Genomic DNA, 23,741 nt, shown 5'->3' with positions numbered 1-23,741 from the left:
ACAAACTGGCTTTATTTACAAATTAGTGAGAATGTCTCACCCCAGTTCAAGAACTGCCTTTTTCTCGCTCAATCTAGGTTAAATGAAAACGAAATCTCCAAAATATTGTTACTTTTAAACAAAGCGACAATTATTATTATTATTATTATTAATTAATATATAATTATATAAAAACCCCTTAGATATTCTCAGATATTCTCACAGATCCTAATGGAAAATGACCCTTAGATATTAATTTAGAGTCCTCCAATGCTCTAAATGTAATTATTGGGGGAGAGTCACGTCATTGAAAACAATATTTCTCTATATAATGTAGGCCTACCAAAGACGAAATGAGTCTCACTAGTGCTGAGTAATGTGCTGTTAAAAATGGTGTAGGTCTTATTTATTTAAAGAGCATATTGACATTAGAAGCAAAAGCCTACAGCTATTTTAGCACAGTCATCGGGACCGGTCTTGATAAATCAATGAGATTTTTATTTTCACTTCGTTTGGTTATGGTTAGACAAGAATTACAAAATTAGGGTGTAGAAATGCTATGCTCTTAGTGTAACCTTTATTGAACTAGGCAATGTTGTTGATCCATCCTCAGTTGTCTCCTATCTATGGAAATAAAAGTGAAGTCAGACACCATTTCAGTTATGAGATATATTCATTTACAAGTCATATTTCTCCTGTTGTAACTTGTGTATTATTTTTTACTGCAGAACGTATAAGTTCTCCGGTGGAGGTAATGTAAAATATCTTCAACCAGAAATAAGGGTTGTTATACCCAGGCACTAAGCTCTCAGCTCTCTTCCCTTCTGGCCTGAAATGCCAAATACAAAAAGGGTCCAAATGTCATATTTTATCATTGGACATATGAATGCAGAAGGCAATAGGACAAAGTACAACTTGTCACTCATCACAGTCACACTGAGAGATCTCATAGTACCACATACTGTAGGCATGTTGTACGACCTGATAACTGGCACACTTTTAATAGGCGTTCTTTCTTACCTTACACACAACAACAAACTTGCCAAGCTTCCTCATATTTGAATTCCAAGGAGCACACAATATCAGTGTTGTTCTGTTCTTCTTTATTTACTGTAATGCAATACCATAACAGGGCAACAAGGGTCCCTTTCAAAAGCGTGTTTAAGTTAAGATGACTTCGGCATTATGTCTTGTCAGTATCTCCCTGGATTGGCTACTCTGTCAAATTTCAAATCAGTATTAAAAAGGTAGGAGATAATGAGCCAGATTCCCAGACACAGATTAAGCCTAACCCAGGACTAAAATTCTCAATGGAGATTCTGAGAGATATCTTGTTTGAATTCAGAATTTTACATTCAACTTCTTCCCCTGAAACCCTGAATGACCCAGGGCTCTTTTCAATCTGCATCGCAGAAATATATCTTTACAGTGTGATTGAGATTTAAAGGCAATGTTCCCGCTTAAGTGGAGATATACACCGTAAACTCTGTATATGTCGGTCCAATATGAAATTACCTTGACTTTTCTATGACAGAATCTGTAACACTTCAGCTTTACAGATTGAATAGAGCCCCTAGTCTTTAAACTCAGCAGAGTTTAGAACCAGAGTCTAACATCTCTGTTAGAACTAGTATTACAACTTGCTGAAGCACTAAGGATGATAGCCTGACATGTGGAGTGACACAACCAATCAATTAACCACAATGTCAAATATAGTGGAGTACGTCATGTGCAGCTGATGAATTGTGTAAAATGATCACGAGAACAACAATAAAATATCCAAATCTTGAAATACTATTATCACCCTAACCGCATCTACACAATCCCTTATAATTTACCATCGATATATTTTCACAAATGTCATACTTCAAAGTCTTAAGAAATTACATAGTAGTAGAACAAAACAATGTCGGATTATTAAACTCACCCAAATCAAAGATAAAATGTATCTTTAAAAAAAATGGTTTGTTCACTTGTTTATACAGACTCAGTTAACAAACTGGGACCAATAGCACGAATGTCATGTTTTTGTTTCCACCATGTTTTGTGAAACGTGTTTGATCTATTCATCCATCACTCTGCCAAGACCCAAGTCTGCCATGACCTGGTTACTCTGCCATGACCTGGTTCATTTTGCCGGACCTTACGCAATATCTCACTTCAGATGCTTTCTCTGCATTCTGACATGTGACAGCAAGATTGACCGGTAATTCTAATAATTCTAGGTAGGGTTTTCTGGGCCAAACAGAATGAATGAACAAAATAAAAAATTTCACACCAAGACTTCCCAGAACCAGTGCTTCTACGTCTCATCAGCGCTACATACAGGAAATAGTGTGTGTTTTGGAAACACTTGCCCACATCGCCCTCCCAAGAAAAAGGCATGGGGTGGATTATGTTATGTACTATACTTTTCTAAGCCACTCAGACCAAGCAAAGGGTCACATAAGCCTCTGTTACACAATGGGAAGTATTTGCATTGTTTATGTCAGGACCTGCTTATCTCTAGTCCTATAGGGATGGTGGTTGAGAGAGGGGGTCAGTGTCTCTACAGGGGGACAGTGTCTATGTCTAGGAGGTTGTGGCCCCAGGCTGGTGTCTCCATGTCCCCCAGGGGTCTGTCTTGCTCTGACTGCTTGGCCAGGAGGGAATTCTTCTGGGCCTTGGTCATGGGGAGATCCTCTGACGGAGTGGTGAGGATGGACAGTCTCTGAGGAATAAGAGAGAGGACAGAGAAGCATTTCAAAGATAAACCACCAAGAAATGAGACATGCAATAACTGGTGATGTTTGCAGAACGTTGATTGTTTGTCTTATTTTCTTAGTTGGTAGAAGAAACAACATCATCAGTGTGTATTGGGGAGTAAACAGGGTTTGGGTAATGGATCTGATCATTGTATAAATAGATACATAGCTAGCGATAACAACACAAGTGGTACCTGCCACCTTTTAAAAGATCTGAAGTTTTGGAATTGATAGTGAGAAATTAACCATGGCCTCTCATGACCATTGCTCCATCTTTGGAGGATGTCCTCAAAGACTTAGCCTCTATCGTCGACCTACGCAACTAGATATAGCTAGGCTACCTATGATATATTGCTTGATTTTTTGTTGCTTTTGGACCACTTTGAGATGCTTTTCTGTTTTGAAACTCTAGTGCTTGACTTGGGCTGAGACAGTTGCCGGTACTCATGTTTGGTGCCGGTACTGTTTACATTTAGGTGCATGAGCTTCACAATACTTTTGAGATAATATTCTATAAGAGGAACAGGAGCTCAAGCTGTTAAACATTTTAGGTGCCGGTACTCAGCTCCGGAGAGCAATGTGAAACTCTACAGAAACATAAAAAATGATGTCCCTTTTTACCTGTCGCAGTGTACCAGGAGTGACGCTCACGATGTACACCATCCATAGAGGAACCATGAGGGTGGAGGAGAGAGTGAACCACCAGCCAACGGCGAAACCCCACCAAGGATACTGAAAGGTGTTGTTGAACTTCAGCGGAGTAAACTTTATCAAGGAGAAGACAAATGTAGCCTAGAACAAAAGATATGGATGGAGGTTGTATAATAAACATTAAAGAACACAATGTATTTTCCGATAGTATTGTACTAATTATAACATTATAGGGTAACAGTGAGGCTTGAGTGAAGACAGAGATGAACAAGATAAGGTTAAGGAGACGGTTATGGTTTCTCCAGTACATTTAGGTCAGGCTTCTGGTGAAGCATTTATAATGGTCTAATATAAAGCATGAGCTGGCGCACACCCAATATGTTCCTTCTGTTGATGATGCTTATCAGGGATTATAGTTGAAACAAAAGATTACATGTAACAAACATTTTATGAAATTGGAAACAATTAAATATACATTACTAGTCAAAAGTTTGGACAGACCTAATCATTCAAGGTTTTTTCTTTATTTTTACTATTGTCTTCATTGTAGAATAATAGTGAAAACATCAAAACCATGAAATAACATATGGAATATATCATGTAGTAGCCAAAAAAGTGTTAAACAAATCAAAATGTATTTTATTTTTGAGGTTCTTCAAATTATTCACCCTTTGCCTTGATGACAGCTTTGCACACTCTCGGTATTCTCTCAACCAGCTTCATGAGGTAGTCACCTGGAATGCATTTCAATTAACAGGTGTGCCTTGTTAAAAGTTAATATGTGGAATTAACACATTTAAGCCAATCAGTTGTGTTGTGACAAGGTAGGGGTGATATACAGAAGATAGCGCTATTTGGTAAAAGACCAAGTCCATAAGATTGCAAGAACAGCTCAAATAAGAAAAAGAGAAATGACAGTCCATCGTTACTTCAAGACATGAAGGTAAAGAATATGAGGAACATTTCAAGAACTTTGAAAGTTTCTTTGAGTGCAGTTGCAAAAAACATCAAGGGCAATGATGAAACTGGCTCTAATGAGGACCATCACAGGAAAGGAAGACCCAGAGTTACCTCTGCTGCAGATGACAAGTTCATTAGAGTTAACTGCACCTCAGATTGCATCCCAAATAAATTCAATTAGATTTCAATTAACAGATACATCTCAACATCAACTGTTCAGAGGAGACTGCGTGAAACGGGCGTCGATGGTCAAATTGCTGCGAATTGCTGCAAAGAAACCACAACTAAAGGACATCAATAATAAGAAGAGACTTGATTGTGCCAAAAAACATGATCAATGGACATTAGACCAGTGGAAATCTGTCTTTTGGTCTGATGAGTTCAAATTTGAGATTTTTGGTTCCAACTTCCGTGTCTTTGTGAGATGCAGAGTAGGTGAATGGATGATCTCAACATGTGTTGTTCCCACCGTGAAGCATGGAGGAGGAGGTGTGATGGTGGGTGGTGGAAGGGGGCTTGTATAAGCATTCCTCATGAAGCTGGTTGAGAGAAATCATAGAGTGTGCAAAGCTGTCATCAAGGCAAAGGTGGCTACTTTGAAGAACCTAAGATCAAAAATATATTTTTATTAGTATACACTTTTTTTGGTTACTACATGATTCCATATGTGTTAATTTTCTACAATGTAGAAAATAGTAAAAAGAAAGAAAAACCCTTGAGTAGAGTGCTTTTGAGTGCTACTGTATATTTGAAATGAAATTAAGCAGTAATGTATGTTAATGTTAATTCTATGCTAGCGCTAATGGTAACAAAAGCCTGATATATTCAATATACTGTAAACTATTGTCTTCTAATAGTTTCACTTAATTCATTCTAATCAACCTAATAATTATGACACACCTCTCACTATTGTCATTAGTTGCACTAATTGCACTGTTTTGTCTTCATAACCTGGTTCAATCATTCATAACATTACCCTGAAGAAGGAACAATGATGTCGAAACGTTGGTGGTTTACCCAATAAATTACAGTGAGTTTATACATAGAGTGTGCGACTCTCTTCGTCTTTATAGAAGCATTTATAATGAACATAAAGTTAGGATTATCTACTTTACATAGGTTACACATCGGCATCCATTTGATTTATATTTCTCTGTATTGTCATCTTAACTTCTGGTTTTCTGTAAATCACTTGTATTACTGGGACATCAACGTCATGTTTACTATAACTATAATTGGAAAAATAACAAACTAATTTGCTGTTGACAGTGGGGTGTAAAGAATTAACTTACAGTGCAGATGACTGGAGTGACATACTTCAAGCAGTACTTAATGATGGGTAATGGTCGATAACCGATCATGTCCTCTATATTATCGTACAGACGGTCTGCACCTGTGGAGTAAACATATCAACAGGGACTCAAAATAACAGCAGTCAATAAAAGGGTTTGGTCAGTTGGTCTGTCAAATACCCAGTTGGTCTGTCAAATACCCAGTTGGTCTGTCAAATACCCAGATGGTCTGTCAAATAACCAGTTGGTCTGTCAAATACCCAGATGGTCTGTCAAATAACCAGTTGGTCTGTCAAATACCCAGATGGTCTGTCAAATACCCAGTTGGTCTGTCAAATACCCAGATGGTCTGTCAAATACCCAGATGGTCTGTCAAATACCCAGTTGGTCTGTCAAATACCCAGTTGGTCTGTCAAATACCCAGTTGGTCTGTCAAATACCCAGTTGGTCTGTCAAATACCCAGTTGGTCTGTCAAATACCCAGATGGTCTGTCAAATACCCAGTTGGTCTGTCAAATACCCAGTTGGTCTGTCAAATACCCAGTTGGTCTGTCAAATACCCAGTTGGTCTGTCAAATACCCAGTTGGTCTGTCAAATACCCAGTTGGTCTGTCAAATACCCAGATGGTCTGTCAAATACCCAGTTGGTCTGTCAAATACCCAGTTGGTCTGTCAAATACCCAGTTGGTCTGTCAAATACCCAGTTGGTCTGTCAAATACCCAGATGGTCTGCCAAATACCCAGTTGGTCTGTCAAATACCCAGATGGTCTGTCAAATACCCAGTTGGTCTGTCAAATAACCAGTTGGTCTGTCAAATACCCAGTTGGTCTGTCAAATACCCAGTTGGTCTGTCAAATACCCAGATGGTCTGCCAAATACCCAGTTGGTCTGTCAAATACCCAGATGGTCTGTCAAATACCCAGTTGGTCTGTCAAATAACCAGTTGGTCTGTCAAATAACCAGTTGGTCTGTCAAATACCCAGGTAAACATTCTCAAACCACCAAGTGACAGACAGGTTCAAACAATTGCAGATTAGGAAACCTGGACAACAGCTCTAACCAGGGTTTCCCAAACTCGGTCCTGGGCCCCCAACAGCTGATTCAAATAACCAACTCATCATCAAGCTTTCATTATTTGATTCAGTTGTGTAGTGTTATGGCAAAAAACAAAACATGCACCCAGAGGTGGGCCCCAGGACCGAGTTTAGGAAACACTGATCTAAGGTACCTGTATTTATTTGTTTCGTACATAATGAGCTTACGTTATGGCCATTCTTCTGAAAAAGTGGTGAAAGAAAATCAAAAAATATAAAAAGAGGACCAGTGTCACGTGTCCTCTCTCTCCGACTCTCTAGGTCACCAAGTCCACTCATTATTATGCACACCTGTCACCATCGTTACGCGCACCAGCACCTCATCAGACTCACATGCACTTCATCACCTTCCTGATTACCTTCCCTATATCTGTCACTCCCTTTGGTTCCTTCCTTAGGTGTTACTGTTTCTGTTCTGGTGTTCATGTCTGTACGCTACAAATCCTTCTTGTTTTGTTCTATGTTCATTTATTTATTAAATTCACTCCCTGAACTTGTTTCCCGACTCCCAGCGTACATGTTACAACCAGAACCTGTGATGTGAATCATCAAGGACTCAGGACTATAAGGTTCTACCTGCAAAATGTATAGTTTTAAGATAATGAGTATTTTTAAGTACCAGATCTCAGAACTGTTTTGTGATGTCCTCCTGTTTTCAAGTATATCACCTTACTTATGTACAATTATTTGTTATTGACAACCCAGCATTGTGTGATTGGATTGCAAGTAGAACCTTATAGCACCAAGTTAAAAGGTGTTTGCATAGATAGAACTTTTCGATTTTTCATTTTTTTCATTGTAAATATACTTGATCAAAAACCTGACTTATCTCACGCGTAAAGGACCACAAGCAGCAACTCTATGTGAATAACTCATTTTTGACCAACATTGTCAGAACCTTATAATCCCAAAGTAACGAGGTGTCGTTTCACATCAATGTCCGAAGTGGCAATGTGTGCCAGAGGAACAACTTGGATAATGCCATAAACACCTTGAACAGAAACATCCTGAGGGAAGCTGACCTGCAATTAGGGTTTCTGTGATTGATTATCTGGGATTGATAGAATGGGGCCAAGCAGGGTCTTTTACAGCACCTTGTTATCAGGGATCCTTGGGACGTTTCGACTCCATTGAAGTTGACATTTAAAATGGTTAAGGTCAGGGTAAGGGGGGGGTTAAGTTAGGGTTTAAGGTATGATAGCACTGACCATATTTTACTATTCTTTTCATAACACCTACAATGATAGTTGTAACACTTAATAATAACTTACATGAAAATGCCTTCATTAATGTTTGTAATATAATACAAGGTTTAGATAGCTGGATAGACTAACTTACCTAGCAAACTATAACATGGTAGCTGACATGGGCTAATTGGGTGACTGCCAGTGACTGACATAACAAGAGGAAAACTGCGGATGCACTACCACGTTTCAAAATGTCACATTGTGTATTCTACTATCTTAACTAACAGTAAGTTGAGACCCCGACTGACATTGAACAAAAGTGGTTGTGGGCCCTAAGAGACACTGGGAGTAGGCCGCGCTAACTCACCATAAACCCAGCTGATACACACTGACTGTAGTATAGCGAAGAGAAGCAGAGTCATCCCACTGCAGGCATAGTAATCAAACAACTGGAAGATATACAGGCCTCCCTGCAAATAGAGGAGGGGTAGAAAGAATGTATAAGGTACAGTCTTACTGAGCACAACAATAAGACTATAAATCTACCTCCAGAGTCTACAAAACACTCAGACAATGATCGTAGGTGTGTCCAGCAGCCCAATCGCTTACGAAATAAGTGGAATCAACCAACAATTATGCGGAACGAGGAGGTATGTTGAAACACAGGGATATGTTGAAACAGATCACTTGGGAGGTACATAATTGATCATATATCTCATTACTGTCATGATTAATCCAATAACGATGGCCTTTAAATTCTATATTTTATAACCTATATCCTTATAGAATGATGACTTCAAATGACCTCTCACCTCTGTGACCATGACCAGGCCGATGAAGAAGCTACCCACACTGATGATGAGGAGGAGGATTTTACGCCGATGGCCAACCAGGAAGAAGGAGGGATTCATGTCTGAGATGGCTGTCACCAAAGCCTCCAGACCTACAAACTGAAGGAGAGATGATGGGGAAGGTCAGTGGAAACTCTGTTCTTTGAAATACTAGCTACTTCTTCACAGTTTCACATCCATTAGTTTAGTGATGATTGTAGCATCTATTGTAGGTTATGTAATTATCCTTCACTAAGGAAATATTCCGTAGACCTTCAGGACCACTCTAACACACCTCACTGTCTAACCCCAGTAGGATTATCATGATGAAGAATAAGATGGCCCAAAGCTGGGGTAATGGCATCATGGCCACGGCACGAGGGTAGGCGATGAATGCCAGGCCAGGACCTGTATGCAGCAACACAGGTAAACTCATTACTGAACTCTCAGGGGCAGAGGGAATAGTTAGATCCTTGAAATGCTAAGAAACCTGTCTTGTAACAAAGCACAACTTAAAAGGGTATGTTCGTTTGTTTGTTTGTGCATTTGTTACATTTTTTATTCATTAATTCATTAATTAATTCGTATCTCACTGCTGCAACACTTACCTGATTCGGCCACCGTTGAGATGTCTGTCCCTTGTTCATTAGCCATGAAGCCCAGAACAGAGAAGATAGCAAAACCGGCCACAAAGCTGGTTCCACTGTTCAACAGGCACAGGTACACACAGTCCCTAAAAAGAGATTCACTTCCCTGTTAGTCACAACACGAAGGCATCCAAATGACCTACAATATGGAGATCATCAAACTTCCCAGATACCCTACCATTTCTGCAACCCAACCTCCAAAGAATTATGTGCACAGGGGATGTTTTTGCAGGCAAGAGAAAACATTCTGCCAGCACATTTTATCTAATGTCGTGATGTTGTTTTGATTAATTTGATGACTGCTGTTCATCGATTAATTAACTTAACTTAATTATTAACTCAGCAACTGGGCACCATGGGAAAGTTTGGTTTTATTGAGGTTCCATTTCCCAAATTAACTCAAAGATTGTCAGTATATTGATTTTAGTATTTTACAACAGTCGCTAATTCATTAATTTCCTCTACAGTCTCGTCCTGAATATCGCATAATCTGTGAATCTGCACAAACCCGAGTCCCACTAAATAAGTCTGTACCACACCAATTGAGTTGATTATTTATTTACTAACAAGCTAAAAGATAATATAAGATACACAAACACACAGTCTAGGCTATTGATTAGAACTTAGTACAATGAAACAGGTCCCTAGCAAGTCAACACAGTATGGCACGTGTTACACAAAATGGGGATTTAAAAAGAGAGAATGCACAAGAAAAAGGCACTTTTGGGAACATTTGTAAACTATGCTAAGTTTAGCCCTAACCTTGCCCCGAACTACCGCTCTTATGGGTCAGAATATAATTATGTAATTACGTGTCGAAGGTCTCCGGTGGGGTAGCTCCTCGTGGACCGAGTTCTTCCTTCTCCTCTGATGTTACCGGGTGTAAGTCTCTGATTGTCCACACGATGTAAGTGTCCTTTGTCTTAGTGGTCTGTTTCCTCGCACTTGTTCTGAAAAGGGGTCTTCTGAGGATGGCTAATTAGCGTATAGGTGGTTCCAGCGTGGGAATAAAAGCAGTGTAGACACAAGATTCCTTGGAGAGTGGTAACCGGGTGGTCCTGCTTGAATTCACCCTCTTAGACACAGCTACTCATCTGTAGCATAGATTAAGAGGTTCCTTGGTCTTCTTCGACCTCGTGTTGCGTTTTGCGTTTGCGACTACCTCGGACCTTGGCTGCAGCTCGTGTCTGATATTATAATTCTTAACTCACATGTTTAATATCCTCGGGTCAGAATGGGGCGTTTCCGTCTTATGGCAAGTTCTCTGGGCGTCGCTAGTTACGAGGCAAGGTCTGGATTTTACTCAGATCCAATTTAGACAACTAACCACATTTCACCTTTACAAAAACATTCTATTTCATCTGGACATTTTCCACATAACGTACAGTATGTAAACATCATGTACATATTATGAAAACTCTTCAAGTTACAATGTTTCCTTTATAATGTCGTAATTTAACTTTTAATAACATAACAAAAGCGACACTCATTTTCATATTCCATTTATCGTCATTACCCCCATTTTGACTGACAAACCATATTGTCCCAAAGTCCATTTATTGTATGTTACTGTTCTGAGGTAGGTTCTCCATAGGCCCATCATACATTCTATTCCTCCACTGTTTGTGTAATTCATTCTTCCACTCACTTGTAACAGTTGTTGTCATATTTGTTGTAGCTGCCAAGAGCAGCCAGACAGCCGAGGCAGATAGCATAGGAAAAGAAGATTTGTGTTCCAGCATCCATCCACACCTGTGAGACACACCAGAGAGAGACACAATAGTCTTCATAGTTTCACAATTCTTATACACTAGTCTCATCCCAGGGTGTTAGAGGCGAATTCAAATGGTACCTATTTTGACCTTGCAATAATAAGTCAACAGGAAATGCATTTGCTTTGAAATTCAGAGTTATTTTTTTTTATTAGGTATTGATATTGTAACGAATCTGATGCTCTTAAAACTACAAACTGTTCCACCAAGGGAGTTACGTTTCTTGTGTCAGTGGTAATGGTTGCTGCCCTCGGTCATGTTGACCAGCGTTCAAACACCATCAGAGACGTTACCATTTATCCCCCACGAATCACTACAGTATGTACTGATCGTTTTTGTTACACCTGAACACAAATTATACAGTGAAGTGTGTTCCTACCTGTGGGTCTGTGAGGCGGGCTGGGTCTGGGTAGAGGTAGAACTTGATACCATCTATTGCCCCCGGCAGTGTGAGTCCACGGACCAGCAACACCAGCAGCATCAGATAGGGGAAGGTGGCAGTGAAGTAGACCACCTGAAGGGAGGGGGGACCAGACCAGCGTTACATTCACTCAGTCTATGGCTCATCCTAACAACTCTACAGTATTCATGGTGTCATCAGGTTGAATGGCAGAGATCCCACCTTACCTTCCCAGTAGACTTCACTCCTTTCCAGACACAGAAGTAACAGAGAATCCATGACAGTAGAAGACACAGAGCCAGCTCCCAGCGAACACTGCCTAGATTGTTTGGACTGTCTGTGAGATTCAAAACTCTTCTCCTGAAATCATATTTTGAGTTACAATCCCACCACTTGCTTTTCACCATTCTCTCTGCGCCTCCTAAGGCAAATAGCCCTGATTTCCATCTGTAAGGACTTAATAAGGAGTTGATAAATTGGAATGATTTTGTATACTCACTCCCAGAACTCTCTCACTGGCGATGTTGCATTTCCTGCTACTGTCCAATTTAGATGTCCCACTACTCTTCTGTCAAACTCCATGCAGGTTGCTGGTTAGGAGGAAATTAGACAATAACAAGCATGTCTCAGAACTCTCTGAATCTTTCCTGGATAAGGAGACATTTACAAAAATTAAACTCACTTTTTAAAAACAGAATATCTCAGTTTGAAGTAGTGTACATAAATGTAAGATACTATCTATCATTTGGGCATGACAAAGGTATCTCAACGTCAACATGTCTACACACTGAAGTTAACCTGGTCCCAGATCTGTTTGTGTTCTTTGCAATGCCAACTCCATTGCTGTCCTTGTCAATCCAAACAGGTTTGTTATGACAATGAGTGACAAGCAGTTGGTATGACAGCACAAGCAGACTGGCACTCAGGCTATATTGAAGTACATACCTGTGTTCCAGCTGTTTCTACAACTGGCCCAGGGGAGCTCAGAGCTGAATGAGGAGAAGAGGTAGAAGAAGGCCCAGGCTAGAATGATGATGTAATAGATGCTGGAATATAGAACCACCACCTGACTACCATAACCCAGTCCTGAGGAGGAGGAGGAGGAGGAGGAGGAGGAGGAGGAGGAGGAGGAGGAGGAGGAGGAGGAGGAGATTTTACAGACAAACATGGAGATGTAAATGGAATAAAGGCTTCTTCTAAGAAATATATGTGACATATGTTTATATCCAATCACATTCTCAACCTAAAACCATAAAAAATATTTAACTGTGTTTCTTTTTGATGTGGATTAGACTCCTTTCAAAGTCACCAGCCCTGATTAATAAGTTATAGTGCCATTCCAACAAGACAGACATTTGTGAATGCTTGAACACAAGTGTCCTGAATGCACGTGTCATTGCACATTAAGCATTGTCACTTACTCTATCATGTAATAGCTCATGAATTAGTGTGAGCCTGAGTAAATCTGTTGATGTTTAATCCAAGCTTCATCCAATAACTTGAGTGAAATGTCTTCTTACTTTAACCCCTTTTTCATATTTGAAGTTAAATCAGGTCAGAAACAGACCAGTCACCCAACAATCAATCTAAAATGTATCCTGATATTGTTTCAAACTGGTAAAGCAGAGATTAAAATCATGGTGGATTGACTTTTACAAATGTAATGGTGCAATATCATATACAGAAGGAAAAGCCTGCATGTACTGTGCATATACTGTACCTATATTGTCTAATTGTCTGGCTCTATATGTCACCCTCAACCAGCATATTCTTGACAAAGGCTCCAGACAGAAACCTTGAGTTTACGTGCTGAATACCAATTTAAATAATATTGACACTGCTTTGGATTGCAATGCTACTTTCTCAAGTTTGGATATGGCAGCTAGGAGTTTTCCTGAGCACAAATACAACAAACAGACAAAGTTTAGTCTGCAGTGCCTCTGACTGTTATCTTTTCTTTACTGAAGGCTATAGCCTTTCTTCCTTCTAGTTATCAGGCTTTCATGTCTATTTCACCAAGATGGCAACCATCTTAGGAATTAAATGCTATCTATCGTCAGACAAACACTGACAATTGAATCCCTAATATGGATGCAATACGTACAACAAGACCCTGTGGCCGCATTCATAAAGCATTCATATAGCATACCAGTAGGATGGCTGATCTAGGATCAGATTAGCCTTTTAGATCATAATGACTAAGCTTATATGGACAGAGGGGACCTGATTCTAGATCAGCAGTCTTACTCAATGACGCTTTATAAATATGAGCCCTGATATTTACCTTCAAACAGGGGGCAGATCTTCCTCCAGCAGGTGATACTGCCCTGCGTGGTGTACTGGCCCAAGGAGGTCTCCAGGAGAAAGAGTGGAATGCCACAGGTGAACAGAAAGAGCACATAAGGGATGAAGAACACCCCTTATGAACAACACAAGTTAAACCACTGCGGAAATTGTTTCAACCCCTATTACTAGCCTGTTCAACCTCAACCTCTCTTTCGTATCGTCTGAGATTCCCAAAGATTGGAAAGCTGCCGCGGTCAGCCCCCTCTTCAAAAGGGGTGACACTCTACATCCAAACTTCTACAGACCTATATCTATCCTACCCTGTCTTTCTAACGTCTTCGAAAGCCAAGTTAACAAAAAGATTAACGACCATTTCGAATCCCACCGTACCTTCTCCGCTATGCAATCTGGTTTCAGAGCTGGTCATGGGTGCACCTCAGCCACGCTCAAGGTCTTAAACGACATCATAACCGCCATCGCTAAGAGACATTACTGTGCAGCCGTATTCATTGACCTGGCCAAGGCTTTCGACTCTGTCAATCACCACATTCTTATTGGCAGACTCGACAGCCTTGGTTTTTCAAATGATTGCCTCGCCTGGTTTACCAACTACTTCTCTGATAGAGTTCAGTGTGTCAAATCGGAGGGCCTATTGTCCGGACATCTGGCAGTCTCTATGGGAGTGCCACAGGGTTCAATTCTCGGGCCGACTCTCTTCTCTGTATACATCAATGATGTCGCTCTTGCTGCTGGTGATTCTCTGATCCACCTCTACTCAGACGAAACCATTCTGTATACTTCTGGCCCCTCTTTGGACACTGTGTTAACTAACCTCCAGATGAGCTTCAATGCCCTACAACTCTCCTTCCGTGGCCTCCAACTGCTCTTAAATGCAAGTTCAACTAAATGCATGTTCTTCAATCGATCACTACACGCACCTGACCGCCCGTCCAGCATCACTACTCTGGACGGCTCTGACTTAGAATATGTGGAAAACTACAAAAACCTAGGTGTCTGGTTAGACCGTAAACTCTCCTTCCAGACTCCCATTAAGCATCTCCAATGCAAAATTAAATATAGAATTAGTATCCTATATCGCAACAAAGCATACTTCACTCATGCTGCCAAACATACCCTCGTAAATCTGACCATCCTACCGATGCTCGACTTCGGCGATGTCATCTATAAAACAGCCTCCAACACTCTACTCAACAATTTGGATGCAGTCTATCATAGTGCCATCCGTTTTGTCACCAAAGCCCCATTCACTACCCACCACTGCAAACTGTATGCTCTCGTTGGCTGGCCCTCGTTTCATTCTCGTCGCCAAACCCACTGGCTACAGGTTATCTACAAGTCTCTGCTAGGTAAAGCCCTGCCTTATCTCAGCTCAATGGTCACCACAGCAGCACCCACTCGTAGCAGGTATATCTCACTGGTCACCCCCAAAGCCAATTCCTCCTTTGGTCGCCTTTCCTTCCAGTTCTCTGCTGCCAATGACTGGAACAAACTGCAAAAATCACTGAAGCTGGAGACTCATATTTCCCTCACTAACTTTAAGCACCAGCTGTCAGAGCAGCTCACAGATCACTGCAACTGTACATAGCCCATCTGTAAACATCCCATCTATCTACCTCATCCCCATACTGTATTTATTTATGTATCTTGCTCCTTTGCACCCCAGTATCTCTACTTGCACATTCATCTTCTGCACATCTACCATTCCAGTATTTAATTGCTATATTGTAATTACTTCGCCACCATGGCCTATATATTGCCTTACCTCCCTTATCTTACCTCACTTGCACTCACTATACTTTTTTGTTTTATTTTTTTCTGCTGTATTATTGACTGTATGTTTTGTTTATTCCATGTGTAACTCTGTGTTGTTGTATGTGTTGAATTGCTATGCTTTATCTTGGCCAGGTCGCAGTTGTAAATGAGAACTTGTTCTCAACTAGCCTACTTGGTTAAATAAAGGTGAAATAAAAAAAGAAAAGAAAAAAGAAAAAAAACACAATTAAACATATGGCCCAAGACCATAACTTAATGTTTCACTTCACGAAGCCATCTGAATCACCTCAAATCCCCCTCCCCCACTTCAAGTTTGAGTGAGTTTATACCATCCAGAGAAGAGAATGCAAGTATTTCTTATTTATATATATATTTTTAGGGGGTGGACCAGCTTAAATATTGTGGATAGATTGTCACTTCCATCAATGTAATTGTCTGCATCATTTCCAATCCCAATTGGCTGCCTTTCCTTCCAGTTCTCTTCTGCCAATGACTGGATCGAATTGGAAAAATCGCTGAAGTTGGAGACTTATATTTCCCTCACTAATTTTAAACATCAGCTATCTGAGCAGCTAACCGATCGCTGCAGCTGTACATAGCCCGTCTGTAAATAGCCCATCCAATATGCCTACTTCATCCCCATATTGTTTTTTTTATTTACTTTTCTGCTCTTTTGCACATCATCATCTGCACATCTATCACTCCAGTGTTAATTTGCTAAATTGTAATTACTTTGCTACTATGGCCAATTTATTGCCTTACATCCTCAGGCCATTTGCACACACTGTATATAGACATATTTTTTTTCTATTCTGTTATTGACTGTACGCTTATATATTCCATGTGTGATTCTGTGTTGTTGTTTGTGTCGCACCGCTTTGCTTTCTCTTGGCCAGGTCGCAGTTATAAATTAGAACTTGTTCTCAACTGGCCTACTTTCTTAAATAAAAGTGAAAAAAAAATACATGTATAAAAAACATCAATATATATATTATTCCCCGCAAACCCTACCACCCCTCCCCCAATTTGAGTAAACTAATAAACAATAAAACTTAGGCTTCTACTTCCAGCTTATACATTCTATATACATTTTACAGACACAATCTAATTTACAATAGTTATATATTTTTTATTTGTTTGTCCTGGCCTTCCTCTATTTCTGATGTTTATATTTGCCATATATTTATAACTGTGCTATTTCACAAAACTTCTGAACCTACATACATTTTACAGACCCCATATGTTTTACATTTGTTATCTTGTTGTTATTATTTACAACCGTCAGCTCCATTCAACCCCTCCCATCTATCTCTTAACACCATCCACATTGGATTTCTATTTGCCATATATTTTTAAACTGTAATGTGATGCTTCACAAAAGTACTGAACCTTTCTATTCTCATAGTTTCTACAGATTACAAATTAAAGATAAACATTTTTGCTAAAATAATAATTATTTTATTGATCGATTGACTGTGACTTTTCAAATCACCTAGTATTGCTATCTGCAGTATTAGCTCTAGGTAAATGTTGCAATTCTTCAGCTACATATGGATGTTACCAAAATAAATGATCTAATGACTCTGCCTCCACGCAGCAAAATCTGCAGAGCTAGGAAAATTTGTATCCCCCATATATATAACATTCTATTGGTTTCAAGAATTTAGCAAATTAATTTAAACGGTGTCGTTTTTGCGTGTCAATTCATAAACCATGTGCCATGGAATCAGTACATCAAAAATCTCTTCCCAACTATTTTTGCAATGTATATGGCACAGCTGTCAATGTTTTGGTCCTTAAATGAAACTGGTATATATTTTTATTTATCACAATTTTCTTTAACCAATTTTGGTCTTTAATGCAGGGACCGACAGACAAGTTCCTTACTTTATCCCCTTTCCACTTGCCTCTTCCATTTTTGAGGTAATGCTGCAATTACTTGGTTGTAATCTTAGGTAGATCAGACATTTCCACATGTCTGTGTTAGCTGCATGTGTGACATAACTCCACCAGTCCTATTTATGATATAATTCATAAAGATTATACTTTTTTTTAAATCCAAAAACAAAAACAAATCAATTAGTATATTTGAGTTTAACCACAAGAACACAAGTGTCACGGCCGTCGAAAGAAGTGGACCAAAGTGCAGCGTGGTGAGCGTACATTTTATTTTATTTTAGTAAATGTCGCCAACAAAACAAGAAACGAAAAAAACAACCGTGAAGCTTACAGGGCTATAGTGCCACTAACAAAGATAACACCCACAATCCCAAAAGGAAAAAAGGCTGCCTAAGTATGAATCCCAATCAGAGACAACGATAGACAGCTGCCTCTGGTTGAGAACCACACCCGGCCAAACACAAAGAAATAGAAAACATAGAAATAAAGAAACTAGAATGCTCACCCTAGTCACACCCTGGCCTGCAAGGGTGACAGCAAGTATGTGTTTGTGTGGCTGACGGACTTAGCTACCACCTGAAATGCTAGGGATATTATCAAATCAAATCAAATTTTATTAGTCACATACACATGGTTAGCAGATGTTAATGCGAGTGTAGCGAAATGCTTGTGCTTCTAGTTCCGACAATGCAGTAATAACCAACAAGTAATCTAACCTAACAATTCCACAACTACTACCTTATACACACACAAGTGTAAAGGGATAAAGAATATGTACATAAAGATATATGAATGAGTGGTGGTACAGAACGGCATAGGCAAGATGCAGTAGATGGTATAGAGTACGGTATATACATATGAGAGGAGTACTGTAGGGTATGCAAACATAAAGTGGCATAGTTTAAAGTGGCTAGTGGTACATGTATTACATAAAGATGGCAAGATGCAGTAGATGATATAGAGTACAGTATATACATAAGAGATGGGTAATGTAGGGTATGTAAACATTATATTAAGTGGCATTGTTTAAAGTGGCTAGTGGTACATTTTTACATAATTTCCATCAATTCCCATTTTTAAAGTGGCTGGAGTTGAGTCAGTATGTTGGCAGCGGCCGTTAAATGTTAGTGGTGGCTGTTTAACAGTCTGATGGCCTTGAGATAGAAGCTGTTTTTCAGTCTCTCGGTCCCTGCTTTGATGCACCTGTACTGACCTCGCCTTCTGGATGATAGCGGGGTGAACAGGCAGTGGCTTGGTTGGTTGTTGTCCTTGATGATCTTTATGGCCTTCCTGTGACATCGGGTGGTGTAGGTGTCCTGGAGGGCAGGTAGTTTGCCCCCGGTGATGCGTTCTTCAGACCTCACTACCCTCTGGAGAGCCTTACGGTTGTGGGCGGAGCAGTTGCCGTACCAGGCGGTGATACAGCCCGACAGGATGCTCTCGATTGTGCATCTGTAGAAGTTTGTGAGTGCTTTTGGTGACAAGCCGAATTTCTTCAGCCTCCTGAGGTTGAAGAGGCGCTGCTGCGCCTTCTTCACGACGCTGTCTGTGTGGGTGGACCAATTCAGTTTGTCCGTGATGTGTACACCGAGGAACTTAAAACTTTCCACCTTCTCCACTACTGACCCGTCGATGTGGATAGGGGGGTGCTCCCTCTGCTGTTTCCTGAAGTCCACAATCATCTCCTTTGTTTTGTTGACGTTGAGTGTGAGGTTATTTTCCTGACACCACACTCCGAGGGCCCTCACCTCCTCCCTGTAGGCCGTCTCGTCGTTGTTGGTAATCAAGCCTACCACTGTAGTGTCATCCGCAAACTTGATGATTGAGTTGGAGGCGTGCATGGCCACGCAGTCGTGGGTGAACAGGGAGTACAGGAGAGGGCTCAGAACGCACCCTTGTGGGGCCCCAGTGTTGAGGATCAGCGGGGTGGAGATGTTGTTACCTACCCTCACCACCTGGGGGCGGCCCGTCAGGAAGTCCAGGACCCAGTTGCACAGGGCGGGGTCGAGACCCAGGGTCTCGAGCTTGATGACGAGTTTGGAGGGTACTATGGTGTTAAATTCTGAGCTGTAATCGATGAACAGCATTCTCACATGGGTATTCCTCTTGTCCAGATGGGTTAGGGCAGTGTGCAGTGTGGTTGCGATTGCGTCGACTGTGGTCCTATTGGGTCGGTAAGCAAATTGGAGTGGGTCTAGGGTGTCCGGTAGGGTGGAGGTGATATGGTCCTTGACTAGTCTCTCAAAGCACTTCATGATGACGGAAGTGAGTGCTACGGGGCGGTAGTCGTTTAGCTCAGTTACCTTAGCTTTCTTGGGAACAGGAACAATGGTGGCCCTCTTGAAGCATGTGGGAACAGCAGACTGGGATAAGGATTGATTGAATATGTCCGTAAACACACCAGCCAGCTGGTCTGCGCATGCTCTGAGGACGCGGCTGGGAATGCCGTCTGGGCCTGCAGCCTTGCGAGGGTTAACACGTTTAAATGTTTTACTCACCTCGGCTGCAGTGAAGGAGAGCCCGCAGGTTTTGGTAGGGGGCCGTGTCAGTGGCACTGTATTGTCCTCAAAGCGGGCAAAAAAGTTGTTTAGCCTGTCTGGGAGCAAGACATCCTGGTCCGCGACGGGGCTGGTTTTCTTTTTGTAATCCGTGATTGACTGTAGACCCTGCCACATACCTCTTGTGTCTGAGCTGTTGAATTGCGACTCGATTTTGTCTCTGTACTGGGACTTAGCCTGTTTGATTGCCTTGCGGAGAGAATAGCTACACTGTTTGTATTCGGTCATGCTTCCGGTCACCTTGCCCTGGTTAAAAGCAGTGGTTCGCGCTTTCAGTTTCACGCGAATGCTGCCGTCAATCCACGGTTTCTGGTTTGGGAATGTTTTAATCGTTGCTGTGGGTACGACATCGTCAATGCACTTCCTAATGAACTCGCTCACCGAATCAGCATATTCGTCAATATTGTTGTTGGACGCAATGCGGAACATATTCCAATCCGCGTGATCGAAGCAGTCTTGAAGCGTGGAATCAGATTGGTCGGACCAGCGTTGAACAGACCTGAGCGCGGGAGCTTGTTGTTTTAGTTTCTGTTTGTAGGCTGGAATCAACAAAATGGAGTCGTGGTCAGCTTTTCCGAAAGGAGGGCGGGGGAGGGCCTTATATGCGTCACGGAAATTAGTATAACAATGATCTAGGGTTTTTCCAGCCCTGGTAGCACAATCGATATGCTGATAGAATTTAGGGAGTTTTGTTTTTAGATTAGCCTTGTTAAAATCCCCAGCTACGATGAATGCAGCCTCAGGGTGTGTGGTTTCCAGTTTACAAAGAGTCAGATAAAGTTCGTTCAGGGCCATCGATGTGTCTGCTTGGGGGGGAATATATACGGCTGTGATTATGATCGAAGAGAATTCCCTTGGTAGATAATGCGGTCGACATTTGATTGTGAGGAGTTCTAGATCAGGTGAACAGAATGACTTGAGTTCCTGTGTGTTGTTATGATGATCACACCACGTCTCGTTAATCATAAGGCATACCCCCCCGCCCCTCTTCTTACCAGAAAGATGTTTGTTTCTGTCGGCGCGATGCATGAAGAAACCAGCTGGCTGCACCGACTCCGTTAGCGTCTCTTGAGTTAGCCATGTTTCCGTGAAGCAGAGCACGTTGCAATCCCTGATGTCTCTCTGGAATGCTACCCGTGCTCGGATTTCATCAACCTTATTGTCAAGAGACTGGACATTGGCGAGTAGTATGCTAGGGAGTGGAGCGCGATGTGCCCGTCTCCGAAGCCTGACCAAGAGACCGCTACGTTTGCCCCTTTTACGGCGTCGCATAGGGTCCCCGGCTGGGATCAGATCCATTGTATTGGGTGGAAGGCAAAACACTGGATCCGTTTCGGGAAAGTCATATTCCTGGTTATAACGATGGTAAGTTGACGTTAATCGTATGTTCAGTAGTTCCTCCCGACTGTATGTAATGAAACCTAAGATTACCTGGGGTACCGATGTAAGAAATAACACATAAAAAACAAAATACTGCATATTTTCCAAGGAACGCGAAGCGAGGCGGCCATCTCGGTCGGCGCCATCTTTAGTACCAGAATCTCTGGTCTCTATCGTGGGGTATCTGGGACACGTTCAGTAGCCTAACATCATCGAACATTGCAGATAGAAAGGCCATGAATAGAGTCATTGTGATTCCTAATTCTACATGTCAGAGAAACATGTTTATTCTCCATAGCATATTTCTATCAGAGTGTAACAAAACGTTGTACAGTAGTGATGTGCATATCAGTATAGAGATTCTGGAAGCACCTAGAAGGTTTTGGTTCCTTTTGTGCACCCAGACATGCACTGTTGTTTTCATGATTGTGCCCTCCAGATAACATCTAGCCCTAGTGTGTAAATATCCCTATAATATTATAGCAACCACTGATATGTTTATATCAGGCCATGATTACACATCTCTTAATGATTATTCCATTACCGTCTTGTAATTGTGTGATTTCAATATTAGCCTAAGATATGAAAAGAACAACTCTGTACTGTCTCCACCACAATGAAGTTAAATGAAGTGACTAGATCGTTTGCATTGATAATGTAAAAGACAAAGGCTCACCTTGCCATACATTTAATGTGGGCTTAATTGTAAGATCATGTAAAGATGTGATGTGAGACTCACCTCCTCCATTTTTGTAGCACAGATATGGGAACCTCCATACATTCCCCAAGCCTACGATCTGTCCGGCCACAGCCAGGAGGAACTCCAGCTTGCTGGACCACTGTCCTCTGGTCTGGGGGCTTGGCACAGGGACCGGCTGGACCAGACCCATCTCCTGCTGGGAAAGCTTATTGAACCTCAAATTGGGATCATTATGCTTCTCCATAACACTGAGAAAGACAAAGTTGGTTTTATGCGGTGAACACGCGTTTATCTGACATAGTCTGTGTGTTATGAAGACAGTATAAGGACACACAGTTAACAGCTACATATGACCTGCTACATGAGAACAGCTACATATGACCAGCTACATATGAACTGCTACATAGGCACACCTACATATGACCAGCTCCATATGACCAGCTCCATATGACCAGCTCCATATGACCAGCTACATATGACCAGCTACATATGAACAGCTACAGTACATATGACCAGCTACATATAAAAAGTTACATATGAACAGTTACATTTGACCAGCTACATATGAACAGTTACATATGACCAGCTACATATGACCTGCTACATATGACCAGCTACATATGACCAGCTACATATGTCCAGCTACATATGACCAGCTACATATGTCCAGCTACATATGAACAGCTACATATGACCAGTTACAGTACATATGACCAGCTACATATAAACAATTACATATGAACAGTTACATTTGACCAGCTACATATGACCAGCTACATATGAACAGCTACATATGACCAGCCACATATGACCTGCTACATATGACCAGCTACATATGAACAGTTATATATGAACAGTTACATTTGACCAGCTACATATGACCAGCTACATATGAACAGTTAGATATGACCAGCTACATATGACCTGCTACATATGACCAGCTACATATGACCAGCTACATATGTCCAGCTACATATGACCAGCTACATATGACCAGTTATAGTACATATGACCAGCTACATATGACCAGCTACATATGACCAGCTACATATGTCCAGCTACATAGGAACAGCTACACCAGCAGCATACCACCCTGCATACCACTGCTGGCTTGCTTCTGAAGCTAAGCAGGGTTGGTCCTGGTCAGTCCCTGGATGGGAGACCAGATGCTGCTGGAAGTGGTGTTGGAGGGCCAGTAGGAGGCACTCTTTCCTCTGGTCTAAAAAAATATCCCAATGCCCCAGGGCAGTGATTGGGGACACTGCCCTGTGTAGGGTGCTGTCTTTCGGATGGGACGTTAAACGGGTGTCCTGGCTCTCTGAGGTCATTAAAGATCCCATGGCACTTATCGTAAGAGTAGGGGTGTTAACCCCGGTGTCCTGGCTAAATTCCCAATCTGGCCCTCAAACCATCATGGTCACCTAATAATCCCCAGTTTACAATTGGCTCATTCATCCCCCTCCTCTCCCCTGTAACTATTCCCCAGGTCGTTGCTGCAAATGAGAATGTGTTCTCAGTCAACTTACCTGGTAAAATAACGGTAAAATAAAATAAAATAAAAAATATG

At 41.3% G+C, this 23,741-nt stretch overlaps 1 protein-coding gene across 1 annotated transcript; it reads right to left on the bottom strand.

Moving 5' to 3' along the window:
* Nucleotides 1-638: 638 nt before the first annotated feature.
* LOC129844383 (sodium- and chloride-dependent GABA transporter 2-like) lies at nucleotides 639-22,418 on the bottom strand. Its single transcript, XM_055912703.1, has 14 exons — nucleotides 22,214-22,418; nucleotides 13,842-13,976; nucleotides 12,503-12,643; nucleotides 12,057-12,147; nucleotides 11,785-11,917; nucleotides 11,537-11,671; nucleotides 11,034-11,137; nucleotides 9,347-9,471; nucleotides 9,034-9,146; nucleotides 8,721-8,858; nucleotides 8,276-8,378; nucleotides 5,627-5,727; nucleotides 3,345-3,515; nucleotides 639-2,689 (listed from the first exon to the last, which is right to left on the bottom strand). Exons 1-14 carry the CDS (start codon nucleotides 22,416-22,418, stop codon nucleotides 2,528-2,530), a joined length of 1,857 nt encoding a protein of 618 aa, XP_055768678.1. The 3' UTR covers nucleotides 639-2,527.
* Nucleotides 22,419-23,741: the final 1,323 nt, after the last annotated feature.

The sequence above is a fragment of the Salvelinus fontinalis genome, chromosome 3 (assembly GCF_029448725.1).
Source record: "Salvelinus fontinalis isolate EN_2023a chromosome 3, ASM2944872v1, whole genome shotgun sequence".
Lineage (NCBI taxonomy): Eukaryota > Metazoa > Chordata > Actinopteri > Salmoniformes > Salmonidae > Salvelinus > Salvelinus fontinalis.
This window is presented reverse-complemented; position numbering and strand designations above follow the sequence as displayed.

Bases quoted from the DNA above. Each gene is read 5' to 3' on its own strand.
- LOC129844383 (XM_055912703.1), bottom strand. From the start codon at position 22,418: ATGGAGAAGCATAATGATCCCAATTTGAGGTTCAATAAGCTTTCCCAG. The intron at 12,644-13,841 runs GTAAATATCAGG...CCTCCTCCTCAG, and splicing joins GATCTGCCCCCTGTTTGAAG to GACTGGGTTATGGTAGTCAG. The intron at 9,472-11,033 runs GTGAGTGGAAGA...ATCTCTTTTTAG, and splicing joins TATGACAACAACTGTTACAA to GGACTGTGTGTACCTGTGCC.